The sequence below is a fragment of the Polypterus senegalus genome, chromosome 8, assembly GCF_016835505.1.
Source record: "Polypterus senegalus isolate Bchr_013 chromosome 8, ASM1683550v1, whole genome shotgun sequence".
NCBI classification, from domain to species: Eukaryota; Metazoa; Chordata; class Cladistia; order Polypteriformes; family Polypteridae; genus Polypterus; species Polypterus senegalus.
In genome coordinates, this window is record NC_053161.1 from 152,077,022 (window position 1) to 152,102,388 (window position 25,367).

A 25,367-nucleotide genomic window follows, 5' to 3' on the forward strand; every position below is an offset into this window, starting at 1 on the left:
GTGAATATCTGCTGTGTCCATGGGAACATTAAAACTGTATAAGACTATTTTACTCCCTCTGAAATTTTAAAGGGAAAAACTTTAAAGTTTGAACTGCTATTTCAGAGGCTTCACCCTGGCCTCTTTTAATAGGGAAGAGGAATGTCCTCTTCCCACAGGTCTTGACCACCTGAAGAACACCTCCCTCTGTAATAGATACTGAGGGGGTCATGGCTGACAACGTCAATTAAGGAGCCAGGTTGAAATTGAATCTTAGTTGTCCAGTGAGGTGGGACATGGATTCTCAATTGAGGACCCGTGACAACTGGCAGACTTCACCACCCAGTCACTCGCGCCATCAACCTCTCCAATCTGGACAACTGCTACAGACCCCGACGAAGCCATAGTAGCGGGAGAGTGCAATGCTGCATCAAGTGCAGAGGAAGCAGAGACTGCCACTTAGACTGAAGCCTACCTGCAACGAGCCGACAGCAGCATAGACTTTGTATTCAAACAAGATGACTCTTAATACATGGTGTTTCCTTTAGAAGCAAAAGCTCCCTAATTGGAATATGTTCTTTTAAATTGCGCCATTTTAAGTAACAATATAGAGATATGATATTAAAAGGCGATATCCCTCCCATAGTGATACAGCGGTTACAAATCACATCAGAGATATATACTTAGCTTTCTTTAATGATGATTTACGCAGCTTTACAAACAGAGGAAGCTATAGCAGACCATACACAAGGTCGAATCTTGATGTATACAGTCTGCCATTTTCCTTTGCTGCGCTGAAAGGATTTTCGGGACGGATGATGATAACATGATCCGACCGTCAGCTTCAAAGGGTTTGGTCATCGTCTAAGCCTTTTTATACTGGCTGCTTCATGTGCTGGTCCTCTCTGATCTCCAAACAAGGACAGTAAAAGGACTCAACCCTACCTCCAAAAAATACAAGAATAGCACAATGCCTACACTCGCAGCTGTCCTTCATTCTACAAACTGCTAAAGTAATGGTTTTCTAAATGCAGGCAGACTAGCCCCTGTGTGCCAAACTTAGCCTGCTCATGTGAATGAATCCATAAAAGTGTTTTACAGAGACAGTGACATTAACCTTAATACTATAACAAACTTATTATAACACATGGAGATGAAGAACTTTAAAACAGCACACTTTTAAATTAAGAATAGTTTCTTGTATTGGATGATTCCTGATTGCATGAGGGACGAGAGGATCGAACAGTTGATAGTGCCAAGCAGACATAGAGAGACAGTTTTAGAAATTGCTCAAACCAATGACTTGGGGGACCAAGATGAAAGAAAGCGTTTCAAAACACATTTATTGGGTGAATATGGGCCGAGATGTGGAGCAGTTTTGTAGGGCATGTCCCAACTGACAGGTTGTTTCTGCTCATAGACCCACTACGGCTCTCACTGATGCCTATTTTGGATATCCCCTTTGAGAGGGTTGGGGTAGATATTGTGAGCCTGCTCCTCAAGAGAAAAAATGGCTTTCAGATTATGTGTTGGTTGATTATGTGACAGGATACCCCGACGTGGCAACTCTATGGAGGGAGAATACACAGACTGTAGCTCTCTCGCAAATATTCACATGTATTGGCTTAGCACGCATCTCTTGTTTAATGAAGCACCTGTGTGAGAGCCTGGCAATGTAGCAATTGAGCACCACTGTTTATCATCCACAGACGAATGCCCTGATTTGAACAGTTTAATAAAATGCTGAAACACATGATACAGCGGGTGACCCATGATGACCTAACCTCCTGGGTTACCATATTGCCTTCTCTCCTGTTTGCTTTTTGGGAATCCCTCCAAGCATCCACCGGGTTGAGTCCTTACAAACTGCTGTTTGGCCATTGACCATGCAGGGTTTTAGACATTTTTCAGGCAGAATGGACAGGGGTTTGTGATACACCTCGTGTCGTGAGTTTTGTGGATCTTGTTGTTTCGCTCCAAGAACAGATCTCAAATTTTTTTTTTGTTCTTTATTTTGCCTTATACAATTTCTTGTATTAGAAATTTGTTAGTTTTCGCATACCCCTTGGGGTCAGAGCGTAGGGTCAGCCATTGTACAGCACCCCTGGAGCAATTACAGGTTAAGGGTCCCAGCAGAGTAGGATCTCTTTTGGCAGTGACGGGGATTCTAACTGACAGCCTTCTGGATACCAGTGCAGATCCTTAGCCTCAGAGCCACCACTCCACCCCAAATTGTCATCTATTTCAGTGTGACATATGCAGTGCGAACAGCAGGCACAAAAATATAATTCTGACAAGAAAAGCAAACTCTGTGAGTTTAAGAAGGGGGAGTGAGAACTGGTGTTGATCCCTTTGAATCCACAAGTTTCAGGTGAAATGATTGGGTCTGGAAGTGGTGGAAGAACAAATTAGTCAAGTGAATTATAAAGTCAGAATTACTGGTTGGCAGAAGCCCGTGCGGGGTTTGCATATCAATCTTTTGAAAGAGTGGTATGACCCGCATGAGGCACTGGTCACATCTGCAGCAGTCCCTCAAACTGAGGTCACTATTGGTGATGATTTGATGAATGCCCAGAAGACAGAGTTGTTAGCACTGATTGGAAGAAACTCTGATGTATGTTTGGCCTTACCTGGCCAAAAAGAAATTACAGAACACAAGATAGTAATGGAACCTGGTTTTACAATACATGTGCCCTTGTATCACCTTCCAGAGGCCACAAGGAAGGTGATACGCAAGGAGGTGAAGCAAATGCTCCAGCTGGGAGTAATCCATAAAAGCAAAAGTGAGTGGCAAAGCCTAATCGTTCTAGTCTCAAAACCGGATGGCTCTGTGTTTGGATCTGTATGAATTTTAGGCGCTTGAGTAAGATTTTCAAGCTTGATGCATACTCAATGCTGTGTTTAGATAACTTCTTGGAAAAACTCGGGCAAACTTCATATCTCCACCCTGGATCTCACTAGTGTACTGGCAGGTACCCCTAGAGGAGTCCAGTTGTGTGAAAACTGCATTTGCTACATAAGACGGACTGTTCAAAGTCACCAGGGGCTCCCTTTTCATCTCCATGCAGTTCAGTTGACTTTTGAGTGAATGATGGACCAGATTCTGTGTCCCTATTCCACCTATGCAGGAGCATATCTCAGTGATGTGGTCATTTTCAGTAACGAGTAGAGGACTCATCTCAACAGCCTGCAGGCAGCGTTTCGCAGTTTGAGGCTGGTGAAGTTAACTGCTAAGTCTAAGAAGTGCAGATTGAGTATGTTTGAAACACATTATTTGGGATACTCCATGGGGAATGACCTGATCAAGCCACAGATGGACAAGGTGGGGGAGGTGCTTGCGTATCCCCATCCCAAAAAGCAGAGATAGGTTTGTGCTTCTTTGGGCCCGGTGGTTACTATAGGCAGTTTATTCCAAATTTTGCACATCGTTCTGCCCATCTCACTAACTTGACAAAAGGCAGAATGAACGGTGGTATTGTTTGGACTGATTACTGTGACACGGCCTTCTCAGACTTAAGGGCTGCTTTATCCTCGTTCCCAGTTCTACAGAATCTGGACTTTGTGAAGAAATTTGTTCTGCAGACAGATGCAAGTATTTTTGGTTTGGGCCGGTGCTTTCTTATTGTTTAGAAGGGGAGGAACACCCCCTTCTTTTTTCTCAGCAGGAAACTGTTTCCCAGAGAACACAACTAACTACTTTACCATTGAGAAAGAATGTCTAGCAATTAATTGGGCAGTGGAGGCCCTCCAGTACTACTTATGGGTTGGCGGTTTACCCTGGTGACAGACCATGCCCTGCTTCAGTGGCTCTACAGACAGAAAGATACGAATGCCTGGCTCACTCAGTGGTATATTAACTTACAGCAATTGTCATTTGATGTTCGCCAGTGATGTTCGGGCTGCACAGGTCAACGCTGACATTCTCTGCCACCCGGCCGAGCTTAGCTTGGGCAGTCACTTTATGGCCAAAGCTATGGGGGTGTTAGGTTTCTGAGCTCTTGTTTAGACCCTCCCCAATGGGGCTGCATGCCAAAATGCAATTGACTTGTATGTTGAAGGTTGCTTGTCCATCACTGAGGCAACCTCAGGTTTGCAGATCCACCAAAACAATTGTAAATTCACACGTAAAGTTTTCTTTACGTTTCGAATCACAAAGATTCTAAAAATATCACAGTTTCCCTGGTCAAACTATTATCTACCATTCTGCTTTGTAATTGTACTGTTGGGTGGGACGTAATAACGGCTTGCTGAGTCCATGTGCCTGGTCAGTTCTGCTGCCTCACATATCCGGTGTCCTCCTTTCTTTGTCTATGTGAAGTGTTTGTGGGTTTTCTTCCAGGTGTTCTGAGGAGTTTGTTAACTGCCAGTGAATCTAAATTGGTCCATTATGATTGTGATTATGGGTCTGTGTGGCTCTGTATTTAGTTGACTGGCACTATCCAGGGTTGCTTTTTGCCAAGGAATTTTTGAGAATGTTTTCATACAGCAGAGGAAGAACCCTTCACTTAACAAATTTACTCAGCATGGACTCTTTATATTAAATTAAAGAGTTCGGTTGCCATCGATGTGTGTTTTAAAGTACTATACACAGCAGGTCCAAACCATCAGTTCAGAAAAATTGGGAAAAATACAACACGTCACTCAACACTCCAATCAAGACACTGATGAACTGAGCTGATGTGACAGTCGAGGAACAACACAAGAGCAAAGGAAAGCCATCCTGACAGACGTGACCTCCAGAATGGTTAATGCCTTTATGCTCCTCTGTTTTTCCGGATTCCTCATAGAATTCCTGAATCTTAACAAAACATGGAATTCGCCCTCACTAACACTTCTGCTCTTTAAATTTATTTCTGAATCATTTCCTTAAGAGTTGATTCTATTAATTAACATGTAATGAAAATTAAGCTTACATTAGTGCCCCTTTGGTTCAGATGTAACTCATTCAGACCCCTTTATTCTGCATCAAAATTTCAGATAATGCATTAAATCTCTATTGTCGTACCTGGACTGGTGTATGGTACAGGTAGAAGTTCTAAGATGAGCATCTTGTCAGTTCTCCTCCTCAAAAATTAACTCACTAAATTTGGATCACAAATTTGCCCTTATTTATGTCATTTGTTGCATCCTAGACAATGACAACAGATCCTAGCCTAAAGACTTTACCCATCCATGTAGGACTTCGACCTGTGCACCAGTAAATCAAAACCTTATATGAGACTTCAACCCCAGGATCAAACCTGCACCTCAGTTCCCCCAAATGATTTAGTCCTGCCTTTAACTTCTTTTCTTTCTTTCTTTCTTGGTGCGCTGGTTTGGATGTGTCAGTTGGGACTTGTCCTTCCTACCTACCAGCTCATAGGTCTCAGAGTAGCTATCCAGTCCTGCAATTTCCTGAAGACAGTTGGACGCCTCCATCAATGGGCTTGATGAAACTGGGCAGTATGTACCTCTTACCCTGTGCTAAGTTCAGACCCTGCGCTACTTAAAATGTACTACATCATCCAGGGGCCCCGGTGGTATAAAGCTATTGGACAGCTTTGGAGGGCACAGGGGTGGCGAGTAAGAAGACTGAGCATGTGGGCCCTTTAAAAAGGAACCTAAAAGATGCTGGAGGAATGCTATCATCTGTCTGTTTTGTTAACCCTTATCCATGAATGCCATTTTTACAACGTTTCCATGAATGGGGGGTGGGGGTCTTGCAGACCCCTATCTTGCAAACTATTCTGCCAAAAAAGCAATACAGTAACTTCAGAAATTTTTATTACCTCTGAAATGAAGTAAATGTGATGTAAATTTTCAATGGTTTACATGTTACCTTTGTAATAGTAATGTGCGTTCAGTGTTCACCAAATCATATAAAATACAGTCATAGTAGCACTAAAACAAGACGTCAGTTACACGTCTGATTCGCACACAGAACAGTCGCTCAGAATCTGCCTCAACTTCAACTTGTTTGCAGGCCAGACACACAAGGGGACGCTCTGAATGTTCCTGGCAAACTGGAAGTTTGCACTGGGAGCAAGTGGCATTTATCTTTCTCTCCTTTGCCTTTGGGCACATGTGACAGCGTCGCTTCTTAGCTACATTTGCTGCATCTCCACGGGGCTGTTTCATCCTAAATTTTTGTTTCCTCATCACTTCCATCATCCTGTCCTCTTCATTTGAGTTGTCTGATGTATCAAAATCCAACAACTCCTTCATTATTTCAGCCAGGGCTTCACTTGCATTGAATTTCTTTGTTGGTCATTGACTAATTGTTCATAAACACATCAACTGGACTTGCTCCTCAACAAACTATACACCAGCCATGTCTCAGGCAGGGCTAAGAAAATCTAAACCAAAGAAAATACAAATTTAAATAGAAAATTCAAATATAAAACATAAAATGAAGAAAAAACGCTTATACAAAAATGGTCTTGGAGACCCCCTAACTACTTTGTGCTACTGTAGCACTTGATTGCACTAAGCTATTAAGAAGCAGATTTTGGCACATTTTTCAAGACAACACAAAATGAAAAGTCAGAAAACTTCATGGCCATTGTATTACCTTGAAAGGGAAAGAATTAGAAAATCTGCAACTGGGGGGTCCCCCCTCATTCATGGATTAGGGTTAAAAGCCTCATACACAAAACAGGATTATGACTTGACCACCTTGAATTACAGTTTCCGCTTGGATATTCCAAACTTTACTAACATTAGAAAAGACAGACTAATGGTTCTTTATGGGACTGAAAGAAGAAAGATGCAGACAAAGTGAAATAAAGAAAAAGAGACAAAGAGGGCAAGACAGAAGGAAAGGACTTTCCTCCGAAAAATGTCTTGACAATTAAGCGTTTATGTTTTATGAATAAATTTAAGAATTTTTAACACCATTTTAAAGATTACTGCATTTCCTTATTAGAATAAATAGAATACACGTACAAATATTTTCATAGAAGCTCTTCAGGCGTGCAAATGAGGAAATACAAGACCAATAAAAACTCAGTAATATTGCATTCAAACTTTGTAACAACTTAGTCAGAAACTTTTCTTTGCTTCTTAAATTTGGAGAGGTGAGCAGATAATGAACTGAAACAAAGACTCCAACTATGAGTGAGGCACATCAATATATGCCATAAATATTGCCGTCCACAGTCAGACATCACGCCACTCGTGATATGAAAGTCCCTGAATCGAGGTGAGGACTCGGGTTAACATGAAGACAGGATGAGTTTGTCTTCTGCACTTTAGTGTCCTTCTCGGAGTTGATGGAGAAAAAACACCTTGGGAAATAAAAGAAAGACAGAGGACTATATTAATAATAAACTCACTTCATTTACAAATCATCTTTTTTATAGTAGCTAATATTTTAAAGCTTCTTCTAATAGTAAGAAGGCACAATGACAAGTTAAGCTCCAAGTTAAATACAGCAGCTACTTTAGATTTGTTTCATTTCAATAAAGTGTACAAATTGGGTAAAGCCAACTCAAAAAGATTCACCTCTGCCCAAACTCCAGGGCTGATGCCAGCTCTGATGGGTAATGAATGTTGAAGCAATAAGAGCTCCCAAACATCAGGCACAGGGCACACATGAAGGAGGCTGTGTTGCTGTTCACGATGTTTCAATCCACACTCAGCATAAACCGTCTTGAAAAATAGCAGGATCGTCCAAAATAGGAAAAAAAAAAGATTAAACAAAATTCAAACAAGTCCTGTATTCCTGAAACATTTCACAAAACAATTGGAGTTTATCTTTTTAGTTTTTCATGGTCAGTTAAATTGCTTGCTAAGGACACAGATATCAGTATGTGCAGATTTAGTTAAAGCCACTTTGAGTAACCTTAAGTGCCCACAGTAACAATAAACATTGTGCAGCACGAAGGTGTGTCCAAATAGTCAGAAGAGAGAAAGAAAAAGAAGAAATAATAGAGAAATACAAAACAGAGACTGAAAGAGCCAGCAAGAAAAAAAAAGTAATCTTAGCACACGCACCAATGATGGGAGTCAATTGAACTTGGTCCATCTGTACTTCCCCACCAGACGAGTTATCCTCTACATAACAGAACATCACGTCTTCCTCCTCGTCAAAGTAGGACAGCAGGAACAGCACCATCTCTTTGACGTCTCCAGAGCAACCACTCGGCTCTCTCATCACTTTAAAATGTGTTACAACCTGTAGGAATTTTCTGTTTTCTCGTAACTAAAGTAGCATGTTAAATGCTTTGCTTTGTATTTGATCTTCTATGTGCTCTGTGTGTGTAAATCATACGTGCTTCCGGGCTTTCTCTTTCTCCGACAGGACACAGAATCCATTACATTTGTGATATTACAGCTCTCTGAATAAAATACTGAGATGTATACATGATATCATTTTCATGATGATTGGAATGAAAGCATGTTATTAAACATGGGACTACAATGGCACAGTGATTGTTCTTGTCTCACCCAATATGCTGCTGGGCCCTGCGTGACCTTCGATGAAATACTTTATTGTAGCAGTACTGTCTCTTTCAAACGTACTAACCCCCAATTCCTGTCCTTTCTTTTATTTCTCCAAATACCCAATCGCCACACAATCACCTCTGTAATAGACGTTAAGCCATCTGTAAGCTTACAACAACGATTCTTCAAAACTTTTAAGGAACATTGAACTCTCTTCATAATACGGGTTTAATTATTCTATCCTTCTGTCCTTCCAGTGTTGCGCCATCCTCAGCAAATATACAGCGCAATGCAGGAACAATACGTGAACTTGCAAGAGCTGCGGCACCTTGTCCTCACATGTTTAATTATTAACAATACAGATTATTTACATGAAGTTAGTTTTATCTGTATAATATAATCAACATATTTTGCTGCATTTCATCTTAAAAATGATATCGTCATCATATGTAAATACGCGCTTTATAAAGTGGCTCAGGTTGTGCGATATTATAACTGTAGTGCAAGTTTACAGTGGGGTGATTGTACTTATAAGTACAAACAGTTCTACAAGGAGCACTTGATTGAGTGCGTTTATGGTTCTTGGGATGAAACTGTGTCTGAACCGCGAGGTCCGTACAGGAAAGGCTTTGAAACATTTTAACATGGCTGAGGCAGCGTGTGCTTGAAGCTGTATACCGATAATTCTCTTTCCGATCAGCTGCTGCTGTGATTCACACTCAGATACAGTGATATAAATACTCCGAGTCGTGCAGTGAGAGTAATATGGAAAAAGATGATCCGCTGTGGCAACTCTTAAAGGGGGCAGCTGAAAGAAGAAAAAGAAGAAGAAGAAGAAGGTGAAGTGAGAGTAACAACGCTAAAGCAGTTATGGTATTTGGAATACTATGGCTAAACAATATGTGGTTAGTTTCAGTGTATTTATAAAGCCGCGTCAGAAATGTGGTTCTAAGAAATAAAGGGTAACCACACAGGAACAGTAGCACTGATTTGATGCTGGGTGCCACCAGTCTGCAAAACCCAGCAGAGAACTTGTGTATGACAAGGTATGAGGTACCATGGAAAAGTGCGTGACTTTACGGCAAGTGTAGGTTTTATATATCGCGATTTGAACGTGGAAACGTTCTTACGCAACATTTCTGTGCATACGCACCGTTCATACATGAGGCCCCTGGTCTTTTCCCCTCTCCAACAACTGCATCAGTTCCTCTAACCTATCTTATGGTATCATAAAGGTATCCACCCAGTCCATATCAGGACTTTGGCTGCTGTTGGAAGAGCTCATGAGAATGAACTGGGTGAAGGAGACTGTAAGGATGCAGGTAGTCCTGGTGGGGCACCAACAGAAGAGCTGCTGGCTTCAGGAGTCTGGCCTGCAAAACACACACACACATACATAGAAAAAGAATGATCCGGAGCACAATATGTTTCAGTATTTCTGGTTGATCTATTATTCAGGGTACTTTGGGTACTTGCAACTCCGCTTCAAAGCAGCAAGGACATTCCTGGCTTCAAGTGGCCTCAAGGGCAACAGCAAATCGACTTCCTCAATAAACCTAAAATCATCATATGTCTCCACCCCAAGGGATCATAAGTTCTCTTCTAGAATATCTTTTGTGATCTCTGGAAGGTCAGGCAAGAGATCAGTGATGGTGGTGCGTAGAAATGTTTACTCAAAGTCAGTCATTTGTGGAACTGAGGAAGAATGACACCAGTTATCAAGATTACAAATAAAGGACAGGAGTAATTAGACATTTGTTCAAGTAATGCAGTACATAAATACCAATAAGAAGAACCTCTGCTTTGAGTGTATGATGTGAGTGAGGATTTACACTTTTTATTTTTGTACACCTAAAAGTGAAAACTCCTGTCACTTTCATGTTTTTCAAATAGCACTTTATTATTTTTACTAATCATACATATGCAGTTTGTTTCTTCACCACAGTGGCCAACACACTGTGTTTCAGTGGAATGACTTGGTTCCCGTTAAGAATGTATGATGGTAATGGATACAAATCTACCAAGTCATTAATGTTCTTAACATTACTGCCTTGTGCTCCGTTTTGTCACTGGTGGTATTCAGAATGACAGTCAGCATTATGTACATCCATCACAAAACACACACCAGCATCATTGGGAATTTAAAATAAGGAGAAGATCACAAAACTCCATTGACTCCTCGTTTTCTGACAAAAGGAAATTGCCTTTTTTATACGATGGACCTTCATACAGTACGTATGTCTGTGGAAACAAAAGGATTGTTGTCTGAAAAGCCAAACTCACTCACTGCGTGTTTAATTGTGTCACTGTAAAGGTTGGGGTCAAAAGCACAACTGTCTTTTACTTACAGCATCTGATTGCACCCTGGCCGGCTGAAAGATTCGCCTGAGACATCTGACGTCTTTCAGATAAAGTTAGGCAGATATGTTTAATAAAGTTTTTCAAATGTCCGGCACATCTCTAGAAGTAGCTGTGTTTACTTTCAAAACGCATCGTCTATAATCTGATCAAGGGGCCAGATTTCAAAATTAGTGCTGGATAGTGGGTACCGGACCCCCTGATAAGAGCTGTTCGGTCTCTGTACAACCGGTGTCAGAGCTTGGTCCGCATTGCTGGCAGTAAGTCGAGCCCGTTTCCAGTGAGAGTTGGACTCCGCCAGGGCTGCCCTTTGTCACCGATTCTGTTCATAACTTTTATGGACAGAATTTCTAGGCGCAGCCAGGGTGTTGAAGGGGTCCGGTTTGGTGGACTCAGGATTGGGTCACTGCTTTTTGCAGATGATGTTGTCCTGTTTGCTTCATCAGGCCGTGATCTTCAGCTCTCTCTGGATCGGTTCGCAGCTGAGTGTGAAGCGGCTGGGATGAGAATCAGCACCTCCAAATCCGAGAGCATGGTCCTCAGCTGGAAAAGGGTGGAGTGCCCTCTCATGGTTGGGGGAGAGATCCTGCCCCAAGTGGAGGAGTTCAAGTATGTCGGGGTCTTGTTCACGAGTGAGGGAAGAATGGAGCGTGAGATCGACAGGCGGATCGGTGCAGCGTCCGCAGTGATGCGGGCTCTGCATCGGTCTGTCGTGGTGAAAAAGGAGCTGAGCCGTAAGGCAAAGCTCTCAATTTACCAGTCGATCTACGCTCCTACCCTCACCTATGGTCATGAGCTATGGGTAGTGACCGAAAGAACGAGATCGCGAATACAAGCGGCTGAAATGAGTTTCCTCCGCAGGGTGTCTGGGCTTTAACTTAAAGATAGGGTGAGAAGCTCAGTCATCCGGGAGGGGCTCAGAGTAGAGCCACTGCTCCTCCGCATCGAGAGGAATCAGATGAGGTGGCTCGGGCATCTGATCAGGATGCCTCCTGGACGCCTCCCTGGTGAGGTGTTCCGGCACGCCCAACCGGGAGGAGGCCCGGGAAGACCCAGGACACGCTGGAAGGACTATGTCTCCGGCTGGCCTGGGAACGCCTTGGGATTCTCCCGGAAGAGCTGGAAGAAGTGGCCGGGGAGAGGGAAGTCTGGGCCTCTCTGCTTAAGCTGCTGCCCCCGTGACCCGACCTCGGATAAGCGGAAGAGGATGGATGGATGGATGGATGGATGCTGGATAGTGCCATAAGAAATGGTGTTTGGGTTTTAGTGGACTCTCAGGAGATAAAACACTTTCTTGAGTCCAGATATTCTTGGATTATAATGTCAAGATAGGCGACCTGTGACAATGAAATCTTTAGTGCGTAAATCATATGAACAATATCTTTAAGCTGTAGAGTTAATTGCCACACATGGTCTTCTGGGTTTTGCACTTTGTCACCAATGAGTACAGGCAGCAGCCTTAAGAAATTTCAATTCTGAATGGCTTGACCCGAAAGCTTGGACAACTCAGAGCTGACAGCACATGGCCTTGTGAGAGCATCAGATCCTTTGTACCTGAACTGCTTGATGCGCTGGTTCAAAAGCGAATATGTAAGCTATTTCTTTTTCTTAATGAAATGCTTCAAGGACAGTGCAGCATCATAGGATAAGACACCCTCAAATATGTCATGGCCTAAACAAGATGGTAGACCAGGCTGGCAAATATGAAGATTTCAGAGCATTGAAAATAGAGTTTATCTTTATGCCTTTGACGTCTTGACTGTCTTCAGCTTGTAGATCACCAACAGCAGAATCGTAACTTTCAGGGGTGTGCTCTGGACCTCATACATTTGGATCATCACTATGAAGTTCACTTCGCGTTATTTCACAGTAACCTTTAAAAGTACTGAGGATGACTAAAGTTTTCAGCAAATCCACCAATGCTGTGTGAACCCCAATTATCCCCCACAATACAATACAGAGCCCCTTTGACATTTTCACGTGCACCTATAGTGATTCCATTTTCCTCCAAATCTTTTAAATCCAGTAACATCTCTGAGAAAACCCTGGCACTTCCAAACTGTTTGAGGTCATTCTCTCTACACATAAAGACGAAGGACATGCAATCAGCATTGGACCACACATGAGCAGGTAAATTTGACACAGAAAGTCAGACTGCAACAACTTTGTGCTTTTTCCTAGCAGAGCCAAGGAGACTGACAATTTCCAAAGCATCCTGGTACAGAATTAGCTTCAGGCATCCTGAATTTTCAATGAAGAACTGGCTGGTCCTAAATTTTTGTCCATCATTTATGTCACCAAAATAATCAGTCTGCTTCACAAGACTGTCGTGACACTGAATTCAAATTAATCTAATAATTCTGATTCTAATAAGCAATTAAAGTTTGCATCACAGGTATGTAGTAAGCAAACCTATGTGTCATATTTTCATCATTTCCTAATGTTACTTTTTGAGGCTCTATGTATTTGAACATCTTTTTGAATGCCTGAGCTCTTGAATATGTTGTCCTCAGTGGTCCCTGATGATAGACAGATAACAGATCTGAATCCCTCCTACAATACCAGATTTTAACAATAGCATCATCTGTTACATACGTGGCATTTTTTAAAAGTGAACGTCGTTTATTTAAAGTGTAATTATGTCCCAGCTCATGCACATTTTACATCTCTTCGACAATTGTCTGTAATGAAGTTCGGAGAAGGAGCTGCCCTTGCAATTTTAGGTGGAATAAGCATACATTCCTAAGAAAGGTCTCGCTGAAATTCCGAGGCAATTCAACGCTTTCATTTGTTATTGCATTATTTGAGCTCGGAGAAGCATCTTCACCTGCAATGAGAACAGACCGCTGAGACTCTTCACCTGTACAGATCACTTATGCTGTTCACCGAACGAGCTCTGTGTCTCCTGGACATGTGAGCGGTAAACGATGACGTCACTGTGCACGTATTTGTACAACCAATTACTGGACATGCCACAGGTCGCCCCCCACTATATACTCTTTAAAGTGGGATATACGAGTTCTGTCACGGTGTGAAACTGGCGCTCGCATAGCGAAATGGCGCACTGAAAATCTGTAACAACGGCTCTTGCAGTAATAAGAGTGTGCAGGCACATTGTGACCCGAGAGAAATGAGCTTTAAAAGCTGCGCAAGTACAAAATGTCCGCTTGCAGTCAGCACAAACACATTTGAAAGAGCAATGCAGCACGTAACCCCTCAACGTATCTAATGTGTGCTGCAAAAACGGCAGGTGATCATTTTTAGAAAACTGACAAAAAAGTCATTTCTTTAAGTTTTTACCCTTTGTGGATGACGCTGCCAAAACCACCGCTCCACAACAGCAGGAGAGAATTAAAATAAATAGATACATAAATAAATAAATAAACCGAAAGAGTTCATAAAAGCATTAAAATCATCAGACTAATTAACACCCGGTCAGTCGGCGTTATAATTATGACTGTAAAATATAATCCTCGGCCACAAACAGAAGCAGAATCTTTCTGACAACAAGCGGTCGTGTATTTCAAGTTTGAAGAAAAAGGAATTGTTAGCTTACCAGTTGGACACAACGGGATTCTCCACAGAGCAGTAAACTAAGGTGGGTGCGCACTCAGCCGCAAGCCGTGAACTTCGCCAAATTCGCGGCTGCCTGCAATAATTTAGTCCAATGAGAGAACAGAAACACATTCTGCTGCTCTGTGATTGGACGAGGCGGAGCTCTTGAGTCTGACGTTCAAACAGAGCTGTTTATTTTTGTGTGAATGTAAAATGTGCTTTACAAATCATTACTGTTACATTTAAAATTTAAGGCACTCAACATATTACAAAATGACATTCTGTAATGAAAAACAGAAACGTTTCATTTTATCATTTACAACTGATTTAACAAATATAATTTTAAAATAAATAACCGATGAACAGCTATGGAACAGATGAGCAGCTAACTATCTATTTAGAAGACAAAAATAAAAATTTCTGCAACTCATTCATTAGTCACCTTATGTGTAAATGCTCTCAAATTGAAATTGAAACTTGGAAATCGTCAATGTCAATTTATTTATATAGCACATTAAAAAAAACATAGGAATGCTGTGGCCAAAGTGCTTTACAACAACAGAATTAAAGAAAAACATACAATTAACATAAATAGAAATAAAATAAATGAACATAAATAAATAATAGATTACATAATCACAATGAGGAAACCATCAGTATTACTGAAGGTCACGGAATGCAAGTGAATAGAAATGAGTATTTAATCTTGTTTTGAACAGTTCAATTGTAGATGACTCCTATATGTGATGAGGTAAAGAGCTCCACAGGTGAGGGGCAGCAGCTGCCAAAGATCTGTCTCCCTCCCTTAGTTTTACACTTGGTACGAGGGACAACAAGAGACAACTGACCAGAAGATCTAAGCACTCTGGATGGCTGGTGTAAAGCACACAATTCAGATAAATAGCAGGAGCAAGACCATGTAAATATTTAAAAACTAGCAACAAGATTTTAAAATCAATTCGAAAACTGACAGGCAGCCAGTGTGAAGAAGCTAATATTGGAGAAACAGAGCCAGATTTTTTTGCCCCAACCAGAAAGCGAGCGGCAAATTCTGGACCAACTGTAACCTTGCAGTAATCAAGGCGAGAAAAGATAAAAGCATGAGTAGCTTTCTCAAGATCCCTAGAAGATAAAAAAGGCTTGATCTTACCTAATAGACAAGGCTGGAAAAAGCAACTCTTAACTAAAGAATTAACTTGTTTCTCAAGAGAGAGGTTACTGTCAAAAGATAACACCAAGACTGTGGACTTGAGGTTTGCAAAAGACAGAAAGAGCCAAGAAGTCCAAGACCAATTTGGGCTTTAGCTGATGGACCCACTATAAGCACCTACGTTTTACTTTGATTCAGATCAAGAAAATTATTAGCCATCCAGAATCTTGGTTCAGAAAGACAGTTGTGCCGTTGATTCATTGCAGAGTTGCAGACAGGAATATAAACCTGTGTAGCATCAGCATAGCAGTGAAAAGAAATGTTAAATTTCCTAAAAATAGCTCCAATAGGGTGAAGGTATATAGAGAATAAAATAAGACCCAAAATGGATCCCTGAGGAACACCACATTTAAGAGGAGCAGTAGAAAAAGAGGAATATTTAAGCCTGAAATGGCAATTGGGAAATCAGTTGAAAATTGGCTAAAACTCCAGAATCTAATTCTGCCAATTTTAGACAGGGACGCACCGCAGCATGTATGTGTGTCTCTCTCTCTCTCTCTCTCTCTCTCTCTCTCTCTCTCTATATATATATATATACACACATACACATACATGTATATACACATATATATATATATATATATATATATATATATATATATATATATATATATATATATGTATATATACAGGGTGGTTGAGATCGAATTATGCACATCCAGATCGTTTGGATGACTTTGATTTATGCGGGGATGATTCCAGTTTGGTGCAAAGACGATTCTTCATGTCGTCAGTTCATACACTTCTCAATGGTCTGGGATTTTTCGGGTGACTTTCAATTTAATAAACTTAGTATGTTATAGCATAATGAAAATTGCATAATTAGGTCTGGACCACCCTATACATTTTATATATATATTTATATATAGTGGAACCTCGGGTCACGAATGTCTCAGACCACGTGCAAATCGGGTTACGACCAAAAAGTTCACCAAACTTTTGCATCTGTTCACGACCACACATTTGGGTGACGAACAAGCCAGTTTCCCTTCGAGTTTGTACGCGCCGATGATTTCTGCACATGTTCAGTCTCTCCCTGTGCATTCGCTGTGAACTCTTTTTTGTATGCGCCGGTGATTTATGCACGTGTTCAGTCTCTCCCTGTACAGTACATTGCTCTCGGTCAGACATGCATCGCGCAGACGGACTTTGTGGTATAGCGGGTCCACAGCTCACGTCAAGAGGCCAGTTTTAAATAATCACCACGCTTGCAGCTTAGTGAGGGGGTGTGGTGGTTGATTGCTACAGCTGCCACATCCTCTTCATAAATGGAAGTGCGAGGTGGCTAAAGGGAGGAAAAAGAAAAGAAAGACAGAGGTTGCAGAGTGAGGAAGTAAGCAGGAAGCAGTGTGGAAAGAACCAGTGTGAGCGAGAGAGCAAGACAGAGCATGCTCGCAGGCAGGCAGCTGGACAGTGAGCCCAAGCAGTGGTGTTTTGGCCGAAACTCAGTGGGGCAGAAGGAAGCGGTCGCTCCAGCTGAGCGATCAAGGAGCTGTACTGACCAGAAGAAGGATGGCTAGCCACGTAAGGCAGAGAAAGCAGTTAAAGAATGCACCGGGCTTGTTTTTAAAGAGACTGCTTCCAGCATTGTTTTAACTTCATATTTAATAAAGACTTTTTTTCTAACCTCCACTTCACTTCTGTTTTTATGGGATTATTTATTTATTAAAGGATTCTGAAAGCACTGCACTTTATTTAATTTGGACTTTGTTTTTGATTGTTGTTTTGTTGATTTTAATGAAAGCACTTGGCACTTTTTGCACCATCTGATTGCTCCATTGTACAGTAGTGCCTCACTGTTGTGCTCATCGGTAACATTATCGACGGTGACGCATTTAAGGGCTCCCGTAATCGAGATGGGAGCATGCAGCGAACCCGCATCGTAACAGACTTTACCTCAAAACTGTAACCTCCTCTCCACCCAGTTCCTCCTCACTTCCTTCATGCCAAAACTCGACTCATGTAAGATTAGTTTTCTTGATTGTTTATGGTTAGTTTTTGTATAAATTATGGACTTTTCAAATGTTCATTTTTCCCTGTGCTTAAAACTCATTAAAAAGTGTTTACAGCGATCGATTCGTAAGGCTAATTCATGAACTCTTGCAATGTTAGTTTTCACTGTTCAAGGTTTTCTCAGTGTTATTCAATGTTTTTACATTTAGTTTATTATTACACTGTGCATTCTACAGTATAATTAACTATTTTTGTGCTTAAAAATCTTTTTTAAAAAATATATATTTACATACAGCTTATACAGTTCGGAATGGATTAATTGTATTTACATACAATCCTATGGGGATAATTACTTCGGGTCATGACCAAATCAGGTTGCAACCAGAGTTTTGGAATGAACTACGGTTGTGACTCAAGGTTCCACTATATGTATATGTGTATATGTGTATATATATATATATATATATATAGCCCTCCACTGTTATTGGAACCCCGTGTAAAAATTTGTAAGAAGGGTTAGAAAAAATGGAAACAAGTTCTCTCAAAGAAAAAAAACACCTCATCAAGAAATAACTATTTTGATCATATATATTTATGTGTGTGTTAGGACTACCTATCAGTTACAGTAAGTGCAGAATGAAAGAATCTTAACTAGAAAGAAAATCTGAGCACATTTACCAGTTTTAGCATCATTACATTGGTTACTCGTGTCATTTAGAATTGAAAATACTGGTACAGATAGTCCCCTACGTACAAAATTTGCACTTAAGAATAATTTGCATGTCCACTAGGTGATGGCAGCAGGGGTGGGAAGACTTTGTTATTGTTATTATAATCTTTATTTCATGTACAATACTTGTATGCTTCTCAAAGCACATTAAAAACTACTGAAAAAAATGTTTACATGTCCAAATCAAGAGCTGTCTGAAACTAAAACACTTATCCACACATACCAACATGTACTGGACTTATGAACAAAATGGACTCACCAACAGTCTCTCAGCACGGAACCTGTTTGTAAGTAGGAGACCGACTGTAATGGTTTACACAGCCTTAACTAATCTCGCCCCGTCCTATATTTTGGAATGTCTGTCCACTTACACTCCCAGTCATAACCTCAGATCTTCAAATGAAGGTCTGCTTACAATTCTGCCAATCTGAAAAGAATTGGAGAGGTGGCCTCTTCGTGTGAAGCATGTAAACTATGAGGACTGATTTAAGTAGAATGTTAGGTAGAATGCCCAGTGGGGTATTTTTGCCTTGGATCCCCCCTGCAGATTATTTTTCTTCAGCCTAACTGGAACTGTTGCTTTTTTTCTGTCCTGCTAGACATTTGACATTACCTTTTACTTTATTACATACTGTATAGAATTATTGCCTAATCTTGTTTATGCTTTATATTCCTTTTAAAGCAGTTTGAGCTACATTGTTTGCATGACAATGTGTAACACAAATACATGTTGCTGTTGTATCCAAAAGGTTGTTTCTCCATGAAAACTGTCACATTCAGCATGAATTTCTGCATGAATTTCAATGTGCATCAGAAGAGTATTTCTGTGCTGGAATTGTTTACCACATTCAGAACAGTAATTCAGCTTCTCTCAGGTTTAACTTTTCTACATTTTCTTGGTGTGCTTGCTATCAAAACAGGAGTGAACTTCACTCTTTAGTCAGGACGGTCTCACTGTAATGCTGAACTTTTCCCTCTCAAGTTTCCCACAAAGACTCAGTGTAGAACCTGCATTGTTCCTAATAAGGCTTATTTTTGCAGTTCTGTAAAGGCCTGAAAGATTTTCTTTTTTTTTTTTTGTCCCATATTTCATTTGTCATATCTCAGACGGCATTGCTTGGTATTTTGTTACTTTTTAGCCTCTCCATTCTTAGGACTGAGTAATCACTAGGAACTGATACTTCTATTATCCAGAATTTCTTAGACTGGTTTTCTTTGATTATTAAATCTGGTTTTCTGCCCTCAGTTTTTTAGTCAGTCAGTATTGTTGTGCCACAAATGACAATGCATCTCCTCATTTTCCATTGTGTGGTCTGAGTTGTGGTCCAGGTGTCTTTGTGGTGCTGGTAAGTTGTACTTCTTGCAGAGTTTCCAGCAAATGAGCCTGGTGATGTTGTTGTGTTGTGCAGCGTATAATCCTTCAGCAATCAGCAATGAGATGTGTGACTGTTTCCAGTTCTCTTTAGTAGAAGGGACATTTTTGGATTATTTTTTGCAATTTTTTTCTATTTATGATCTGAACCACCTTGTGTCCAAGCCACTGTTTTGTGCAGCTATGATTAGGTGTTCAGCTTTTGGTTGTAGTTCGCCTCTCATTAGCCATGCATGGGTAAGTTTCGTTTCCACAAGAGGCTGTTGGAGGGGGGGTAGTGTATTTACCACTTTACTTGTAGTTTCCCCAGTTTGTGTTTTTTTTATTTTTTTGTTTTCATTTAACTTTGTGAATTCTTTTTCTGCTGCTTAGCATATTGTACTGTGGAGGAGCTATTGTGATTTATTTCTCTCATGTCAATTCTTTGATATCTTTGAAGACAGCTTCTTTGTGAAAACTTTCTGCAACATTCAAAACAGAAATGCAGCTTCTATGGCGTGTGGGTTTTAATGTGTCTCTAAAGATAACTACTGAGAGAGAATTGTTTACCACATTAAAAGCAGCAATATAGCTTCTGTCCCGAGTAAATTTTAATCTGAATCAGTAAACTATTTTGGTGCAAGAATCGTTTCCACATTCAGAACATCAATATGGCTTCTCCCCTGTATGAATTCTTTGGTGGCTCTGAAGAGATCTTCTCTGTGAATACTTTTTGCCACATTTAGAACAACAATATAGCTTCTCCCCTGTGTGAATTCTTTGGTGGCTCTTAAGATGGCTTCTCTGTGAAAACTTTTTGCCACATGCAGAACAGCAAAATGGCTTCTCCCCTGTGTGAATTCTTTGGTGGCTCTGAAGATTGGTTCTCTGTGAAAACTTTTTGCCACATTCACAACAGCAATACGGCTTCTCTCCTATGTGAGTTTTAATGTGTTTCTGAAGGTAATTACTGCCCGAGAACTGTTTTCCACATTCAGAACAGCAATAAAGATTCTCTCCTGTGTGAGTTTTAATGTGTGTCTGAAGAGAACTACAGCCAGAGAATTGTTCTCCACACTCAAAGCAGCAATATGGCTTATCTCCTGCATGAATTCTCATGTGTATCAGTAGAGTATTACTGTGCAAGAATTGTTTGCCACATTCTGAACAGCAATATGGCTTCTCTCCTGTGTGAATTCTTTGGTGGCGTTGAAGATAACTTCTCCATAAAAATGTTTTGCTACATTCAGAACAGCAATACAGCTTCTGACCGATGTGAGTTTTAATGTGTGTCTGAAGATTACTACTGTCAGAGAATTGTTTGCCACAGTCAGAACAGCAATATGGTTTCTCTCCTGTGTGAATTCTTTGGTGGCGCTGAAGATGGCTTCTCTGTAAAAACTGTTTGCCACATTCAGAACAGAAGTGAAGTTTGATTCCTGTATAAAGTTTAAAAGATAAAAAAAGGTTAGTGTTTAATCCACTGCTTTATTACTGACATTGTCTTACAACATTAAATAGATGTTGGTTTAATTAATGAACACATTTGATAATCATAAGAAAACATAACACTTAAGTAGCACATAAAAAGACACTCGACTTGAAAATGAAAAAATGAACAACTATTGAACACATAAGCAAAATCCAAAAAGTTTAAACAGTAAAATAAATAGATCACATGATATAGGCAAAATCAGCAAGATTATTATAGATAGATAGATAGATAGATAGATAGATAGATAGATAGATAGATAGATAGATAGATAGATAGATAGATAGATACTTTATTAATCCCAAGGGGAAATTCACATATATTATATTATATATATATATATATATATATTATATTTATTATATTATATTATACTAGCTAACCCACGGCGTACCATACGCCGCATAATCAGGCCGTTTTTTAAATGGTTTTTAAGCACAGGGAGAAAATTAACATTTGAAAAATCGGTAATGTAATAAATCAGCAAGAAATGCAACATTGTATCAATGCACGGAACGAACCAACACACAATCGTCCGTGACTGAAAACTGGCGGACCAATCTTGTTGATGTGAGCGAAGGAAATGTAGACCCGTGCCTTCTGTTCTGACATATGCGTCGACGATGTATTGCTGGAAGAGTTTGCCACTGGAATGCAAGACACTAAATGAAGATCTCATGGCAAGCCTGAAAGCATAAAATTGGAGCTGTGTGACTCGCGTTCTTTTCGCGGTTCACTTTTACTCATCATGGGTTAATTGTATGTGCCAGCCTGGATCTCCGAAAGGGAATAGCAGTGGAAAAACCATGGGGTCACAGTTCATATGGAGAACAGAGATACACTTGCAAGCATCTCCCTTTGGATATATGCAAATGTTGCATTGTGCAGGAGGCTCCCCGTCTTCACCTACAAAGCAGCAACATCAGTTTGACAGGACGGGGCGTTATACCTTCTCATATCCAGACCTAGATTTTCTATGAACACCATTCGTACAGCTGTAACAGAGTAAACGTGAGTGATAATGTCATGCATTTGCATGTAAGACTTTGCGAAGGGATTAACCTGGCGTATCATGTTGTCTAGTTGAAGCAACAAAATGTCACTGCAAGCGCTATTACATTCCTTTTGCAAACGTTGACTGGTAGCCTCAGCAGAATCGAAGATATATAGATGACCGTATTGTGGTGACGTGGCAGGATTGTAATATAAAAGAGACCTGGTGATAAATTTGACCGTGGATTCTGAAAGCATACGGTCCTTGTCCAGATGGTTGAGCGATGTGTGCGCACATTGACGCAAAAGCTAAAGCAGAGTTGTATTCCCTGATATGATCACAGTAATTTCGGGACAGCGGGTTCTTGCCAGTCAAGAGGTTTTCAAATAAAAGAGGGGGCTTGGATAGTGGTGGCATGACAACACCTAGTGTAATGTCCAGATTTGTTGACCTCTGCTGGCCAATGAAGAGCATTGCAAGAAGCACATAGTGCGGTAGGTAGGCCAATGTTATGTTCTTGGACGTGAATGGCGGTATCTTCTTGAAAAGCTGCAGAAAAGTGAATATGATGTTTGTGCATGAACAATTTAGTGCTGTGTTGACACTGAAGGGAAATGGAATGAGTTGTGTTGAAGCATTGCCGGCAATGTTCACATTGCATAATTCGTTCAGTGGAGTGTGTTTTTAAATGCATGTTGAGAAATCTCTGCACTCGAACGCTTTTGAACAAATCGCATTCAAAGATCTTTTGGAATGCTTTGCTCAGTGGAGTGTGTGTAAATGTGCTTTGAGATATTTCTGGCGTGTAAAGGTTTTGGAGCAGTGTTGACACTGAAAAGAATTCATCAGGGAATGTGTTTTGAGATGGTTAGTAAGGTATCTGCGTGCGTGAAAGTGTTTGTCGCAAATTTTGCATACAAATCTTTGCGTTGAATGGATCTGCATATGGTTGTGGAGATCCATCTCACCTGTGAAGTCCTCGTTACAAAATGTGCAATTGAAGGTGAGAGTGGAATGAGTTCGTAAGTGTTTTTTGAGAGCGCGAGTTGTCTTGAAGCATTGTTGGCAATGTTCACATTGCATCATTCGGTTAGTGTTGTGTTTTTTCAAATGTGCGTTCAGATATCTGTGCACTCTGAAGCTTTTGGAACAAAAGGTGCATTGAAAGTCTTGTGTGGAATGCGTGTGTTCAGAGGAGGGTGTCTTTAAATGTTTTTCAGGAAGAGGAGAGTGGGCAGGTGCTGTCACATTAGTGTGGCGAGCAAGTGGGTGTGCACATACCGACAGAGTCAAAAGATGTCACCAGAAGGTAATCACATGGTTATTTGAGAGGCATGAGAACCTCGTAATGCCCATGATCCAAAGGAACGCTAAAGAGCAGGGATATGAAGAGACGCTGGGCCGGATTGTAAACTCAAGGAGAGGCATGAGGACGCTCTTGGAAGTAAATGTTGATAGTAGCTGGAAGGATTTGGGACATTGCCACAATTTCTGCCTCGCCACCAATGACTCCGAACGTATTCATGTAATCAGCGTACTGTTGAGCAGACTGTATAACAATGCCTTTGAGACTAAGAACAACGGACACCACGTCACTGAAGTTATCCCAATGTTTCCAAACAAAGCTAACAGCCATGTTACGAAGTTTGAGAGCAACAGTTTTGTCAATGACATTTCTCCAAAAAAACCCGACTGACAGAAACAAACAGTTACCTGAAGCAGGAATTTCTATAACATTGAAAGAAGTGTTGTTTCATGAAATACATTTGAAACGGTAGCCATGGAGGGCAAAAGAATAGTCAACGTGGCGCAGAGCTGGGTTTGGACCGCAGCACAGACCAAAGCGAGTGAGTATGTGTTTGATGAGCTGTTTGATTTGGCGGCAGTGGTCTGAGGTGCGTTCCTGAGCACGTGGGAGGAGGGGTAGAGTTTCTGGGCGGGGCTTCGTTGTTCCTTTCACATGGTTTTTCATGGTGGATGCGGTCGGGTGTCGAAACCGAAAAGAATAATGAAAAGTCAACGTGGCTTAGACGTGCATGTGGACTCCTAGCACAGACGAAAGGGGCTAACTGGGTGGTCGGTGAGTTTTTGCATCCGGGCACATGGGCAGGCAGTGTGAATGCCTAGAGAGCGAGGGTAGAAGCAGGCTGGTGAAAAAGAAGTGTTAGTGGGCAGGGAAACGTCTTCCGTATTTCTGCAGGAGCATCTAAGAAGACGCATGTTTGTCACGGATGCAAATTGCTGTATGTAGCGTGTAAAACATTTTTCCATGGTGCACGCGGTCGTGCGTCGTAACCGAAAAATCGGTTTTTAAAGACTGCTTACTTCATTGTGTCTTAACCTTAGTTGTAAAGGATTGTTTTAAAGATCCCATTGGATACCCCTCGCAAACCGTTTTACACGCTGCATATGGCGATATACCTCCGCGAGAAACATGCCTCTATGAACAGTCAACGTGCAGGTGCATGTGGCCTCTACGACAGACGAATATAAATGACGCCATTTCTTCTGTGTCGTCGCGTCCGAGTTGGTAGGCGTGGCTCTGCGAGTTATCGTCGTATCCAATGGTCTTGGAGTTGGTGGGTGTGGCTACTTCCTGTGTACGCCATAGGTGTCTTACTTGTTCGTCGCTGAATCCACGCCCCTTCCGGCGTGCTTTCCATGGTTGTCTTGCCTTAGTGAATTATATATATAGATTATATTATATATATTATAGATGTTTACATTCATTGGAGATATGAGGTGATAATCTTCACCTATCATATTGATGACTGCCATGTCAAGCATGTGGAATGCACTTTTATTAAACATTATTTACACTTTTATTAAAATTTTTATTAAATTTTTTTTTTTGGTCATTTAATTTTAAAAGGCAGAGGATAGCAAAGCAAAAAGCTTTAAACATAAAATGAGAACAGAGTAAAACTTAAATGAATAAAAAACACAGGTCACTGACATATCTCAGAAACCCACATGACACCTGACTTGAAACAGCAAACTGGTCACTTGTGACCAAAATGCAAAATATACTTCTGTCTTCATACCATCTGCGTCAGGGGCTTTTTTTTTGCAAATGGATTTAAAAATGCATTTAATACATGGGTGTCGAACTCCAGTCCTCGAGGGCCGCAGTGGCTGCATGTTTTCATTCTAACCATCTTCTTCATTAGTGAGCCATTTTTACTGCTAATTAACTTCTTTTGCCTTCATTTTAATTAACTTGACTCAGGCCACTAAGTTGTCTCTTTCTCCTTAATTAGTAGCCAAACAATAATGAGACATCAAACAAGCCACCACATGACCAGCTCACTTGTGCACATC

At 40.9% G+C, this 25,367-nt stretch overlaps 1 protein-coding gene and 1 long non-coding RNA gene across 2 annotated transcripts; both read right to left on the reverse strand.

Annotated features, from left to right (window-relative positions):
• Positions 1–6,820: 6,820 nt before the first annotated feature.
• Positions 6,821–14,586, reverse strand: LOC120533647. The gene is made up of 3 exons (XR_005634588.1): positions 14,318–14,586; positions 7,462–7,608; positions 6,821–7,244 (listed from the first exon to the last, which is right to left on the reverse strand). It is a non-coding gene; the product is annotated as an uncharacterized LOC120533647 (long non-coding RNA).
• Positions 14,587–16,768: 2,182 nt separating this feature from the next.
• LOC120534618 (gastrula zinc finger protein XlCGF9.1-like) lies at positions 16,769–20,679 on the reverse strand. The gene is made up of 2 exons (XM_039762208.1): positions 20,291–20,679; positions 16,769–16,811 (listed from the first exon to the last, which is right to left on the reverse strand). The coding sequence occupies exons 1-2, from the start codon at positions 20,677–20,679 to the stop codon at positions 16,769–16,771; spliced, it is 432 nt and encodes a 143-aa protein (XP_039618142.1).
• Between the last annotated feature and the right edge of the window lie 4,688 nt (positions 20,680–25,367).

Coding starts and splice junctions, on each gene's coding strand:
- LOC120534618 (XM_039762208.1), bottom strand. CDS start 20,679: ATGAGAATTCATGCAGGAGATAAGCCATATTGCTGCTTTGAGTGTGGA. Junction 16,812..20,290: donor TGTTCTAAATGTGGCAAAAA/GTATTCACAGAG, acceptor TCCTCCCTTTAG/CCACCTCGCACTTCCATTTA.